The sequence below is a fragment of the Plodia interpunctella genome, chromosome 5 (genome assembly GCF_027563975.2).
Source record: "Plodia interpunctella isolate USDA-ARS_2022_Savannah chromosome 5, ilPloInte3.2, whole genome shotgun sequence".
NCBI classification, from domain to species: domain Eukaryota; kingdom Metazoa; phylum Arthropoda; class Insecta; order Lepidoptera; family Pyralidae; genus Plodia; species Plodia interpunctella.
In genome coordinates this window covers 10,444,261-10,457,186 of record NC_071298.1, presented here as the reverse complement: position 1 = coordinate 10,457,186, position 12,926 = coordinate 10,444,261, and the positions used below count along the sequence as shown (strand labels likewise).

Below are 12,926 nucleotides of genomic sequence, written 5' to 3'. Positions count from 1 at the left end.
GTATGCATGTCAATTAGAATTTATTTGTACTGTCGAGCTGGCTTACACTTACTGTATTATTAGAGCCCATACCATGAAAGAAGAGGCCTGTGGCGATATGAGGAACTATCAAAACATATAGGCCACATTGTTGTTTGCAGCAACAGTAGCGCCGCATCTGCGGTACTTCTTTCATGGTACAGACTAGCAAGTTTTATTCAATGTTGCATCCACACGACATGATTTTTCAGACTTTCTAAAAAATATAGGGACATATTTCGTCTCGCTTTTTCAAAGCCAAATAAATAGAAAAGAAATAGAAAATAAATAATAGTGAAATAGAAAAGAAATAAAATAAGAGTAAAAAATTTGGCAGTTGAAATTTGATTATGAGGTGATAAGGCACCACGAGTTAGAAAGTATAATGTCATAATCAAATTTATTTTAGATTCGTAATAACACACTGATAAATTATCTTTCGTTATTGATAACCGATTGAGATACAGGGGTTATGTGTACTGATTATACCTATAGTACGTATATTCATTTACTGCAGTCACTGGTAAAAATTACCCCTTTTTTAATATTATATAAATTACCGCGAAAATTACTATAAATGACTAAGCGAAATGAAGTTAAAAAATATTTAGCCAAAAGTAAATGAAACTTTTGGACACAGAAAATCGAAATATATAAAGTCTCGCGATAAGTATGTCCGTAATTAAGTAGCTGTCTGTACTAAAACCTGTGGTTATTCTCATAACAAATGAGAGGGTTTTTGTTTGTGCAATGAAACAAAATATTAACTACACAAAAATTTATTTAGTCAATCTTGGTAGTCGTAACATTGAACTCTCGTCGTATACATGGGCCACGCCGCTCGCTCGCCGGAACAATTATGTTAAAATCGTTACTATAAATATTCTGTACTGTATAATTAGTGAGATAAAAAGCTAACGATTGCGACGTGGTTTCTCAATGTTCCACAGCGATTTTAAACATTTTTCAATTAAATTTCTCGTTTTTTTTTTCGTATACTGTTTCAGATATTTTGTTTTAGAACACATCAACTTAACGCTAGCATAATTTTCGTATTCAAACTATCACTATATGGAACTAACCCTTACACTCACTGCAAGCTGTCCTCCGAAAAGCGAAATAAATCTATTTAATATTTCTCAATTTCTGCCTATTCGCTCAATTATACATCGAAATTGACAACGGTCATATTGTCCTCTCGCTCACACAATTATTGAATGCATAACACATTGTTATTTTTGTGAACGAGAATTAAGAAATCGCATTGAAGAAATTACTGAATTATGTGAAAAAGCCAAGACATTCACCGTTATATGAGTTGTAAATGTATCCAAATATCGGAAACAATAATCGGTGAATATCCCAACTCAAAAACAACAAAGAATAAATCAATACACAACTTATGACTAATATGAAAAAATAAAATTTTGTGCTATCAACAACATAGCACCGTAAAAATATAATATTTGTTCTGATATTCACAACTCCTGAACATTTGTAACAAACACAACGAAAAAACCATTGTGGGGTTTGAATAGCTGCCATGGACATGATTTTAGGCCGATGTGCGAACACAACCATCACTAACATAATAGAATTGCACGCGAAATGCGCACGCGCACTACATACATTCTGACGACTCGCCTTGACATTTTGAAGAATCTAAATTACAGTGCAGTCAAGAGAAAGTCCTAATTTATCAAAGATTAAAATTGATTTTCATAGTAAATTGGATGATAACAGATTTTAGGTGCGATTATATTTTTAGTAAACAAGACAAAGGCGTCAAAAACATGTAGTGTGCAAACGCAGAGGACACAAAGTCAGCACAAAATATCTGAATACTTACAGTTAAAATTACACTAGTCACCTTAAAAACTATCGTATATTTTATTTATATCCACCGTAGACGAATAAGTGAAGTAACACGCGAATTCCCGCCAATCGATGTGATGCCTTTAAAAATACTAATACTGCCCAATACTTTCCAAAATACAATAAAATTCAGAGCGTACAATGGAATAAAATAATACTAATAACATTAAATATGCCGCGAGAATCGTCAATTTATGACTACATGATTAAAATAGTATACTCGATTTAAATAAATACTGGGTACAGTCGTGTAGATTGAACAATAATACAAATAAAATACATTTCATTACATGTCCGTCCAAAAATACGCTAAGCTAAAAATATGTCGTGTAACGTATAGTATACAATGTCCTATTCCTAAGGCAATCCGGGCCGTGGGGCTGCACCCAATGTTAATATAAATGATGGCAATCAGTGGAAGCCGACTTGAGGCACGCCCGTCGCCTGCAACAAACATAAGTATTTAATTACTAAGTCTATTGTTTGTTGAATATAACGTAACAGTTTTTTTTTTCAGATACACAATATTTTATTTATTCTGGTTTAAAAACAACATTTGGGGTAGGGGTATCGCTGTAGCCGAATGGCAAATACGGAAACGTAACCATTTTCGTCATGTCTGTTAGTCCATAAATCGCAGCAACTTTATTCTTTGTTAAGTTTATTTTAATATATTAGAATACGTACTATCTTGCTGCAATAAAAAATAAAAAAAACTCCGAAATTCATTAATTTACTACTAAAAAATATTTTTACTGTAATGTAAAACTAAAAATTAATGCGCAAAACCATGCATGAATTATTTGTATTACAATGCTTGTACATGAGATATACTATAGTCAATACTAGCCAGCGCAACAGGCCGTTGAGTGTTGTCCATACCTGCGCCTAAGGGCTGAGGTCCTGGTGCATGTGGTCGTAGCCGATGGCGTCGTAGCCGGGCTGCGGGGCGTCGTAGCCGGGGGCGGGCAGGCTGTAGCCCATGGAGTCCTGCGTGGGCGCCGGAGACATCATGGGCGTGGCCGTGCCCGACGCTGCGCCCATCGAGTACGGCGACGCGCCTGCCGCTGTCGTCAACACGACCCGTTAGATTCCCATTAGTTTCGACATAAAATTGTTGAAAATCGAACTAATTCAAGCAGCGTTTGTCGCGGTGCACACAACGCACTGTCACATAGTTACATGATTTATGCCTTTTTTCCAATTCTTCCCCAAATCTGGTGTAAACTGACTTTTGGAGAACAAATTGGGAAAGTAGACACTAGACAGATGGATTTACGCCTAACATTTTCCTAATATCCTCTCGAGTCCGACGCAAACTCAAATTATGTTGTATGAGTTTGTGCTGGAATTTTTCAGAAAATACTGGGAAAATACTTGGCCCATCTATGACCAGTATCTTTATATTTGGTATTATAATGATAATGATAAAAAATTAGCTTGTTTAAACTCAGATTTCAACTCTTTTATGTCGCACTTAAATTCAGTTATTCGTCTGGGCGAATGTAGATAAAAGTTCTTCATTTATTCAGATTTAGTCGTCTATGGAGAAAATTGGCAATTTATGGACTGGATTACCAAATCAACTTAATTAACTAGTTGTTCACCGCGAACTTAGACCTCGCGAACACAGTATTTTTTTTTTACAAAATTGTGAATATTTCAAAAACGGCTGAACCAATTTTGATGCCCCACGAACTTAAAAATTCTTTTGACAGATTCTACATACCTTTTAAATTTCATCAAAATCAGACCAAGGTTCGAAAGTTATCGTGTTACAAACATACATACGTACAAAAAATGTATTTTTGCCCAATGTTGATTTGTAGATCATTTAAACTAACAAAACAATTTACGGTTGCATTTGTAATTGCACATTTTAAGTGCTAATTTTGTCCATTGTATAATAAAAGATTCAAGAATTAGATCTCGCTCAATATATCAAAGGATATATATATAATACAATCATGTCTAATTAAAGTGAAACTACACCAAGAAACATGTCAAACCTACTTATAAAAAAATTTCAACTGCCCAAGCAAACGCGTTCGGAACACGCTCCGAAATGCAACTAAAGCCCCTAAAATCTCATAAGAGACTAATAAAGTTTTATTTTTTAATAATTCTAGATAGATTTACTGTGGTATGAGGCTCTGGCGGGTGGGGAGTGGGCGTCGCGTCGGGACGCGCCGACCCACGATAGGTCTGTGTACGGAAACGACACTGTAGTACGGGGAAATAACCCTATTTTGCTCTTAAATATAACATTACAAAACTTCAATATTTTTATACTTTGGTAACGTTTAAAATCGTGCATTGTTACGGATGTAATTTATTGATTTCAATACGGACTACTGACTAGTATGTATGTAGTAATTTCACACACATTCTAATTGACTATTTAGAATGTGTGTGAAATTACTACATTCATATTATTTATCATCAAGAAATTTAGATGTAACAATCTATTACACTAAGGCAGTCTCAAGTAAAATAGCTTGTGGATAGCATCACTTGACAAACACGTGCTGGCAGCTAAATTTTTGGAAAATAAATGGTAAGCAAGTTACAAGATAAACTAAAAACTCGTTTTAGAGAACTACCTCTGTATATAACACGGCCACATCAACTCTGGACGTTGATGGAACGCGAAATCCCGCCCCGTCACCTTTTTCATCACGTATACGTGGACATGCACGTACGTTGTCTCAGTACGGTCAGCGGTTTTACACACCGTATCAGAGCATAAGACCTACGTCATAGACCGTCGTCATCAGATTCAGAGTTGATATGGTCGAGTTATATACCACTATGGGTATTAAGTAGACCGTAGTGAACAGATCTTACCGGCAGCCTTCTTGGCAGCGTACAGGTTGGCCTCCTCCTGCGCCTTGCCGATGTTCTTCTTGTAGCGGATGCGCTTATTGCCGAACCAATTCGACACCTGGGAAATATTATTTTCTGATGTAGTTTAGATATTCTGGATTTTAACTACTGCTTGTGGCGCCACCCTACATAGTCATTAGTTTTTAGTTATATATAGTCTGTGGTCAAAATTTGATTTGGGAATAACTTGTTTTTTCACAAAATACTAGTTGGTTGGAAAGTCCGTTTAAAAAAATAATAAAATTATTATAAAAATAAACTCAACCATCACAAAAATATACATTTTGAAGGACTTATCTTTTTTTAGAAGTCATCAACATAAAAATAATAATTAAGGTAGATGTCGAACAAACATACCTTTTTTTCAGCAAGATATTACTCAATGGTGACGTCATGTTAGAATATCATTTAGTGTGGGGCATTTGGACGAGTCCAAGAATTAGTCATATCTTTGAAAGTATTGTCATTATCACAGTATTTTTTAATATTATAATTTTAATAAATAAGGGCCATAGAATAGTCACCATAATAAAAATTTGTTATCTACCCAATTGTAATGTTAGTTTAATTTTCAGACACATTGAAATCATGACCGACGTCGTCTCACACTTCAAAAACCTTCTTCTTTTCGGGTGTGTTATTAGTCGCCTAAAGGCATCTATCTGAGTTCAAGTACCTGGGAGACGGTGATCCCGCACTTGCGCGCGAGCTCCTCCTTGGCCTCCTCGCTGGGGTAGGGGTTGGAGAGGTGCGAGTAGAAGTACTCGTTCAGAATCTCCGAGGCCTGCTTGCTGAAGTTGCGACGCTTCCGGCGCGCGTCCAGGAAACTGCAAGTTTTTTTTTTATATTATAAAGAGCATTTTTTTTAATTATTGCCAGGCCACCATCATCTTCTTTTTAAATATATATTTTTTTAATCATTTTGCAACGTTCACAGAATGGCCAATGATTGATTTATTAGTAAAACGAATATCTGATGATGGGATTTCAAAATCACAAACACATTGAATTTGTGTAGTATGGAAGGCTAAAAGCTAGGCGTTTGCCCAGCAGTGGAACACATGCACATGAATTATAAAAAACATATAGTCTGGAGTGTGGTTCCCACCCTAGAATTAGGCGGTCGGTTGTAAAATCACAGCGGAATTTTCAATTTTTTTTTACGGTTTCGCGGCGTCACAGCCTCGAATGCAAACAGGAAAACGCGGATATGATAGAGAAAGTAGTGTACCGTGAGCGCAGTATCATGACGGCCTCGCAGGTGGACTGCTTCAGCTGCATCTGGATGGAGCTGAACTTCTTGTGGATGATCTGCACCATGCGCTCGATCTCCTGCACGGTGGTCATGATGTATTACAATAATTTCAAATCACAAGTTTATTTGTTAGACAAATTAAAATGCTTCTGACTTTCAATATTCATTTCACTACAACTTTTGAACGACTAAACCGATTTTCATGAAACATGGCTAAGAACACTCAGGATATAATTATCTATGACACAAATCTAAACGAAAATTCGAAATCTAAAAAAAAAAGTACAACCGTTTGGGAACTACGACGCCACAGACAGACACGTTAAACTTATAACACCCCTCTTTTTGGGTCGAGGGTTAAAAAGAAAGACTCGAAACATTTTTTTATGTCCAATGGGAACCAGAGAATCAAATATAACGAGTAAGACGATGTTTGAGACGGGCCGACCATTACATTATTATATTTTTTTTTATTTAACTTTATTACAAAAATATTATGTGAATGAACATTGAATTGGAGTGATTTTTTGTATATTTGGGATATATTTGGAGAGTTTGAGATTGATATATGGTACTTTTTGCGATTGATAGGATTTTCTCAATTCATTGTATATTGATAGGCCTCTGCTTACTAGTGAGATACAAATACAGCCACAGGGTAGAAAAATGGAATATCTATAGAAAATTAAGACTTGTTGAGACTCACCTTAGGCGTAATAGGCCTGGTGCGGCTCTGCTCTCTGAGCAGATTCATCACGTGGGTGGTGAACTCGTTGCAGGCGTTCTCATACTTGTCCAGCTCCTGGTGGTAGATCTGCCGGATCTGGGCCAGCTTGGCGCGGTAGTCCGAGTGCTCGATCGCGTTATCTGCTTGAGCCACAGTGCCTTAGTTGCAGCACAGAAAGAAATACATGCAGCACCGGACCACAGTGCGGTTAGTTGTTATACTATACTAAGGGTTAGTATTGGCATGCAATCTGCTATGAGGCTTGTGTTTATTTAGACCATCATCTGATAAAAAATTGAACTTAAGTATCTGAAGCATTTACTATTGACGTCTGTTCACGCAACCTATCAGTTAATCTCAAAGCCAGAGTACACTATGCTAGCTTCAGTAATCACAATCTCTTAATTCATAGAGTACTAAAATGATAACAGGAGAACAAGTTTAATTGTTAGACAAATTAAAAAATCCCCGATTTCATTCATCGCTACAACTTTTGAACAGCTGAACCAATTTTCATAAAACATGGCTAAGAACACTAGGAATAAAATCATCTATGAAACAAAAAAACTAAACTAAAATCGGTTCATCTGTTTGGGAGCTACGATGCCACAGACAGACATGTTAAACTTATAACACCAATCTTTTTGGGTCGGGGTTTAAAAACTCCTTTTTGTGTCTCTGAGTAACTAGAAAATGGTAAAAAACCTCAAACAAGACAAATGATTTACATTACATGCCTATTTCATCTGATCAGATAATAATGCTGAAATCTGTCCATTCTTTAGTGTTTATTTTCAGCAGTTTAGTTTGCAGCTTAGAGAGTAATAATAATTAATATTTATGGAACTTTTATTTTTAACATAAATATGCAAAGCTTCCCAGCCAATGCATACACAGATATTATGTAAACATGTTGAATAGTTTTATTGTTTTGACAAAACTTTTTCTGTACAAAGTGTGTAAAAAAATAACATGAAAAAAAACTTTAAGTAAAATACATTTTATTTAAATAATAGAACTGTAATTAAAATTAACATATACTGTAACAACTGTTAAAATTGCTATTTGAATAAATAAAATAAACATGCAATATAAAAACAGAATGTAATCAAGTTAGCGAGCAGTGAATATTGACAAGACAATACTATATGAATTGTCTAAATGTCACATTAATGGAATACAATGATATTTTTAAGGTTCAATTTAAATAAACATAATGAAAGTGATCATAAACATTTCCTACTTTTTGTTTCAGATTTTAAGTTGTGGCTAATCTTGTTAAGCAATATTTACCCAAATTTACACAGCTCGGGCTGTGTGTGAAAGAAAAAGAAAAAAATATATTCTTAGTGTAAATTAAAAAATAAATTTCAACTTAAGAGCTTAGATTGAGCTATGCAAATATTATATCCATTGGGGAATAATTTTGACTTTCTATTCATATCCAAAACAGTTGATTACATGATAATACAAAAATCAAAAGGTTAGAAGAGTATTGTTTTCAGGGTCCAATTTAAGAGTTATTGTATTTAATAAGTTGATTGTATTAACAAACCTTTGTGGTTTAAGAAAGGAATTGAATTATTTTGTAGCATAATTTTATATTATAAATTAAAAAAGGGGATACCACCTCAATCTATGGTATGTAAATGAAACTATACTTGTAACAATAAAACTATACAATAATACATTTTGTTGTATGAATAATGACCGACAAGGCCCATTTGCATAATTGTTAGCAAGTTAATATTCCATTGAAATGCATTCTATGTTCAAGCAAAATGGATGTTAAAATACTGTTGAATATTATTTTTGAAGGAAACATATTGAAGTGCATCCAATGTTTAAAAGGTATGTAGTTATGTCTAACTTCAAAAGCAAATGTATAAAGACCTGGCTTAAGAAAAAGCTATGTACATTCTTGCTTAAGCCGGAATTTAATTATGCAGTCAGTATAAGTTATCTGACTAATCCATGATTAAATAACAAAATGGTATATTGGCTTTCTCTCATAGCTTAATTAACATACACCACATGCAATTCTTGAGTACACACAGATTTATCTTTTATGAGCCTAAAATCAGTACCATACCACAACTATAGCAAGTGTGTAGTTACCCCACTCTCCAGCTGCGGCCGAGGCGGAGGCTGCTGCGCCGGCGCCGCCGCCCTTCTCAGGCCCCGCCACCCCCTCGGCTATAAGCATGTTGTCCAACCGCATCAGTTGCGGGTCCGGGGGCTCCTCCTCTTGCGTATTGCGGAGGGACAGAACTAAAAAAATGTACCATTACACAATTGATTTTCAAAACACACATAATCCTGAGACACAGTCCTTGTAAAACTCACCAGTTTTCTCTTTGATTTCACATAGCACTGAAAATAGGGCAGGCTTCATTCTGTGACAGTTCAGCGTGTGTTTTCTCGCTTGAGCTTCGTCTAAACTCTGGTCAGTAATATTCATGATCTGCTGCAAAATTTCGCCGATGTCTTGCTTGCGAGCTTCGCCCTCGCCCGCAGCAGGGGCGCCCTCGCCGCCCGGTAGTCCGTAGCCCTGCGGGCCCATAAGTCCACCGCTGTGCGCCATCATCCGATTTGGATCGTCCATATCTTCTCAAACTCAATTCATAAATACACTTAAACTTACACTAAATACGTATACGGATTTGTACGAAGTTTTAACAAACAACTAGCAAATTAAACGAATAAAAATTTAACAAAACTCTACTGGGCGAAAGCCACAGCTTTTTCCAGTCAGCAATAAAATGGCCGACTTCCTTTGTGCTGTCAAATTGAAAATTATGAAAAAGAAAACAAATAAATATTCAAGTCAAAATCACCCGTCTCATTCTTCACCGTCATAAAATCTGTGTGCGTAAAAGAGAGAGAAATAATGACCTGACGTCAAGAAAGCGTCTTTTTACGAGGTACGTTCAGAAATGGATAGAACGAAAGAAAGAAATATTTTAATCGTCAGAAAAAGATCAGATAAAAACATTACCTATGTGAAAAAATACAGTTTTTACATGGTTTTTCCTTTTTGCATTTTCTTGATGTCAAAAAGTTACAGTACATTTAATTAAAAGGATCTCACCTCAGCATCTGGAAGCCACATTGCTGACTTTCGGCTGGTACCTACCTAATAAGGCATAAATAAGGCATAAATACCTACAATAAGATAAAAATATTTTTTAAGGTATAACATATTGTGAAATGGGTTCGCAAAATATGATAAATGTGCCTGGATAAATAGACAATCAAATAGATAACATAAAAAAATATTTTACATTATTTTAAAATAAGGTTGGTGGCTAAATTAGACTTCTGTACTTCTTTTGCTTCCCAATCTAAAAAATTACACAACACGATCATTTGACACCATGACATAAATAGTGATGTACCATACACACAAATATGTACGTATTATTACAATACAAATACCTGTTCTTTAACCTTTTTGCGATTTGTATTAAATTTATAATCATATTGGCAGAGTCTTATCGCTTTTTCAAATTACATGATCTTTTCACAATTGAAATTTACTTATTAAAAAATGCAAATTATGTAAAATTATTGCATACCATAGCGCGTACATACATATTATATTATACTAGGTATTAATTAAACTATACTAGGTAGTATTAGTGTCCCTCACTAAAACTAAAAGTCAATTTCATAAAGTTTCGTCAGCACCACGCGAACGATTTTGTAAAAGTTAATTACCGGCGAACAGATGGAATATTTTAAATTGAAATAGTCCGGCCTGTCTTACATAAATGAAACACGTTTTGTCATTAGTTTATAAGTGTAGTGTATTTAGTAAATATCAATCAGCTGTGTGCAGTCATATCAGACTCTCTCATAAACTCCATATCGAACAGTGGGGTAGCAATAAGCTCCACAGAAAGATCAAAATACCAAATCCTCAACGAGAAATAATCATGGCTGATCCTAAAATTGAGGCAATCTTGGCGCCCCTTAGGGCTCACGTGAAAGAGCAAGGTGATTTGGTGAGAAAATTAAAGGATGAAAAGGCCCCTGAAATTGACATAAAAAAGGCTGTAGCTGAATTAAAGGCAAGGAAGAAGGTGTTGGAAGACAAAGAACTCAGCTTGGCGCCAGCAGAAGAACTTTTTGATCGAGCTAAAATGGAAGACCTCATCAAAAGAAGGTTTTTCTATGACCAGTCATTTGCTATCTATGGCGGCATAACCGGGCAATTTGACTTCGGTCCTATGGGCTGCGCCCTCAAAAGCAACATGATCCAGCTGTGGAGAAAATTCTTCATTCTGCAAGAACAAATGCTGGAGGTAGACTGCTCCATACTGACCCCAGAACCAGTTTTGAAAGCTTCTGGTCACGTCGAAAGGTTTGCTGATCTGATGACCAAGGATGCCAAGACTGGAGAGTGCTTCAGATTAGATCATTTAATTAAAGCCCACTTGGAAAAAATTAAAAGTGAGAAAAATACAAAAGCTGAATTGAAGGCTGAAATTGAAGATATTATTGTTAAATTGGATGGTATGACTGCAGATGACATGTCAGGCCTCATGAAAAGGTTTGATATGAAGTCTCCTATCAGTGGCAATGAGCTCACACCGCCGATAGAGTTCAATCTCATGTTCAATACTCAGATTGGGCCATCTGGATTAGTGAAAGGTTTCCTGAGGCCAGAGACTGCTCAAGGCATCTTTGTGAATTTCAAACGTTTGTTAGAATTCAATCAAGGCCGCCTCCCATTTGCTGCAGCACAAATAGGCAATTCTTTCAGGAATGAAATCTCTCCTCGATCCGGTCTGCTCAGAGTAAGAGAGTTCACTATGTGTGAGATTGAACACTTCTGTGATTCTAAAGATCATCCTAAGTTTGATTTAGTAAAGGACACAAAGATGCTGCTTTACTCTGCCGATAACCAGGAACAAGGACGGCCAGCTGAAATTATTACCATAGGTGAAGCAGTTGCTAAAGGCATTGTCAATAATGAGACTTTGGGATATTTCATGGCTAGAATACACTTGTACTTATTGGCTGTAGGTATTGATGTTAAGAAGCTGCGGTTTAGGCAACATATGGGCAATGAGATGGCTCACTATGCTTGTGACTGCTGGGATGCCGAATGTCTATCCAGCTATGGCTGGGTCGAGTGTGTTGGCTGTGCTGACAGATCTGCTTATGACTTAACTCAACACACAAAAGCTACAGGAATAAGATTGGCTGCTGAGAAGAAATTGCCAGCACCTAAACAAATTGAAGTTGTAGAAACTGTTGCTAACAAAGCTGCTATTGGTAAAGAGTTCAAAAAGGATGCTAAGGTTATCAATGACGCACTAGCAGCCATGGACAATGCCGCCCTGGAGAGTCTGCAAAAGCAGCTGGAATCTGCTGGAGAATACCTTCTTGCCACTCCTAATGGGGATTTCAAACTCACTTCTAACCTTGTCAGTGTAAAGAGAAGTCAAAAGACTGTCCATGTAGAAGAAATAATACCTAGTGTGATTGAGCCATCATTTGGAATTGGCAGAATTCTCTACAGTGTTTTAGAGCACAACTTCAGAATGAGGGAAGGTGATGAGCAAAGGACTTATTTTTCTTTACCTGCCACAGTAGCTCCAATGAAGTGTGCTGTGTTGCCATTGAGTGGCAATGCCGAATTCCAGCCATTTGTGAGACAACTGAACCAGCTTTTGACTGATGTGGATGTGTCCCACAAGGTTGACGATTCTTCAGGCTCGATTGGGCGTCGATATGCCCGTACAGATGAGCTAGGCGTCCCATATGCCATTACTGTAGATTTTGACACAACAAAAGAACCACACACAGTGACTCTCAGGGAAAGAGATAGCATGGGTCAAGTAAGGTTACCATTGACTGACGTGCCAGTCGTGGTGCGAGACCTCTCAAACAGCAAGATTTCTTGGGCTGATGTAGAACAAAAATATCCCAAATTTGAACAACAAGAGAATGTGAAAGGCGCTGCAGCATAGATGACACAAAATGATATTTGATCAGATGTGATGTGACTACTAATGATCTGTCTTTCACATAAATGTTTATTTATTGTTAGCTTAAGCTTTGACATTGCAATGTTTTCCAGTTAAATTTGGATTTATTATTGTATAAATAAAGTGCTGATAAAATTGCAACATCGATTTTTCTAATTATGCAATA

General features: G+C 36.3%; 2 protein-coding genes across 7 annotated transcripts; one reads left to right on the top strand and one right to left on the bottom strand.

The window, feature by feature from the left end:
* Positions 1 to 781: 781 nt before the first annotated feature.
* Positions 782 to 9,546, bottom strand: exd (extradenticle). 6 transcript variants are annotated; one of them, XM_053744667.2, is made up of 9 exons: positions 9,108 to 9,546; positions 8,880 to 9,032; positions 6,741 to 6,919; positions 6,011 to 6,111; positions 5,456 to 5,606; positions 4,741 to 4,837; positions 4,033 to 4,098; positions 2,776 to 2,960; positions 782 to 2,337 (listed from the first exon to the last, which is right to left on the bottom strand). In XM_053744667.2, the coding sequence occupies exons 1-8, from the start codon at positions 9,364 to 9,366 to the stop codon at positions 2,782 to 2,784; spliced, it is 1,185 nt and encodes a 394-aa protein (XP_053600642.1). In that variant the 5' UTR covers positions 9,367 to 9,546; the 3' UTR covers positions 782 to 2,337; positions 2,776 to 2,781. The 6 variants fall into 6 exon arrangements, with proteins under 6 accessions (XP_053600642.1, XP_053600644.1, XP_053600646.1 ...); XM_053744669.2 differs by having other exon boundaries at positions 6,741 to 6,901; positions 9,108 to 9,544; XM_053744671.2 differs by lacking the exon at positions 4,033 to 4,098 and having other exon boundaries at positions 2,776 to 2,954; positions 9,108 to 9,545.
* Positions 9,547 to 10,151: 605 nt separating this feature from the next.
* Positions 10,152 to 12,901, top strand: GlyRS (Glycyl-tRNA synthetase). Its single transcript, XM_053744664.2, has one exon. The coding sequence runs from the start codon at positions 10,535 to 10,537 to the stop codon at positions 12,740 to 12,742; it is 2,208 nt and encodes a 735-aa protein (XP_053600639.1). The 5' UTR covers positions 10,152 to 10,534; the 3' UTR covers positions 12,743 to 12,901.
* The last annotated feature ends 25 nt before the right edge of the window (positions 12,902 to 12,926 follow it).

Bases quoted from the DNA above. Each gene is read 5' to 3' on its own strand.
- exd (XM_053744667.2), bottom strand. From the start codon at position 9,366: ATGGACGATCCAAATCGGATGATGGCGCACAGCGGTGGACTTATGGGC. The intron at 9,033-9,107 runs GTGAGTTTTACA...ACATTTTTTTAG, and splicing joins TGAAATCAAAGAGAAAACTG to TTCTGTCCCTCCGCAATACG. The intron at 4,838-5,455 runs GTACTTGAACTC...AATATTTCCCAG, and splicing joins GCGGGATCACCGTCTCCCAG to GTGTCGAATTGGTTCGGCAA.
- GlyRS (XM_053744664.2), top strand. From the start codon at position 10,535: ATGAAACACGTTTTGTCATTAGTTTATAAGTGTAGTGTATTTAGTAAA.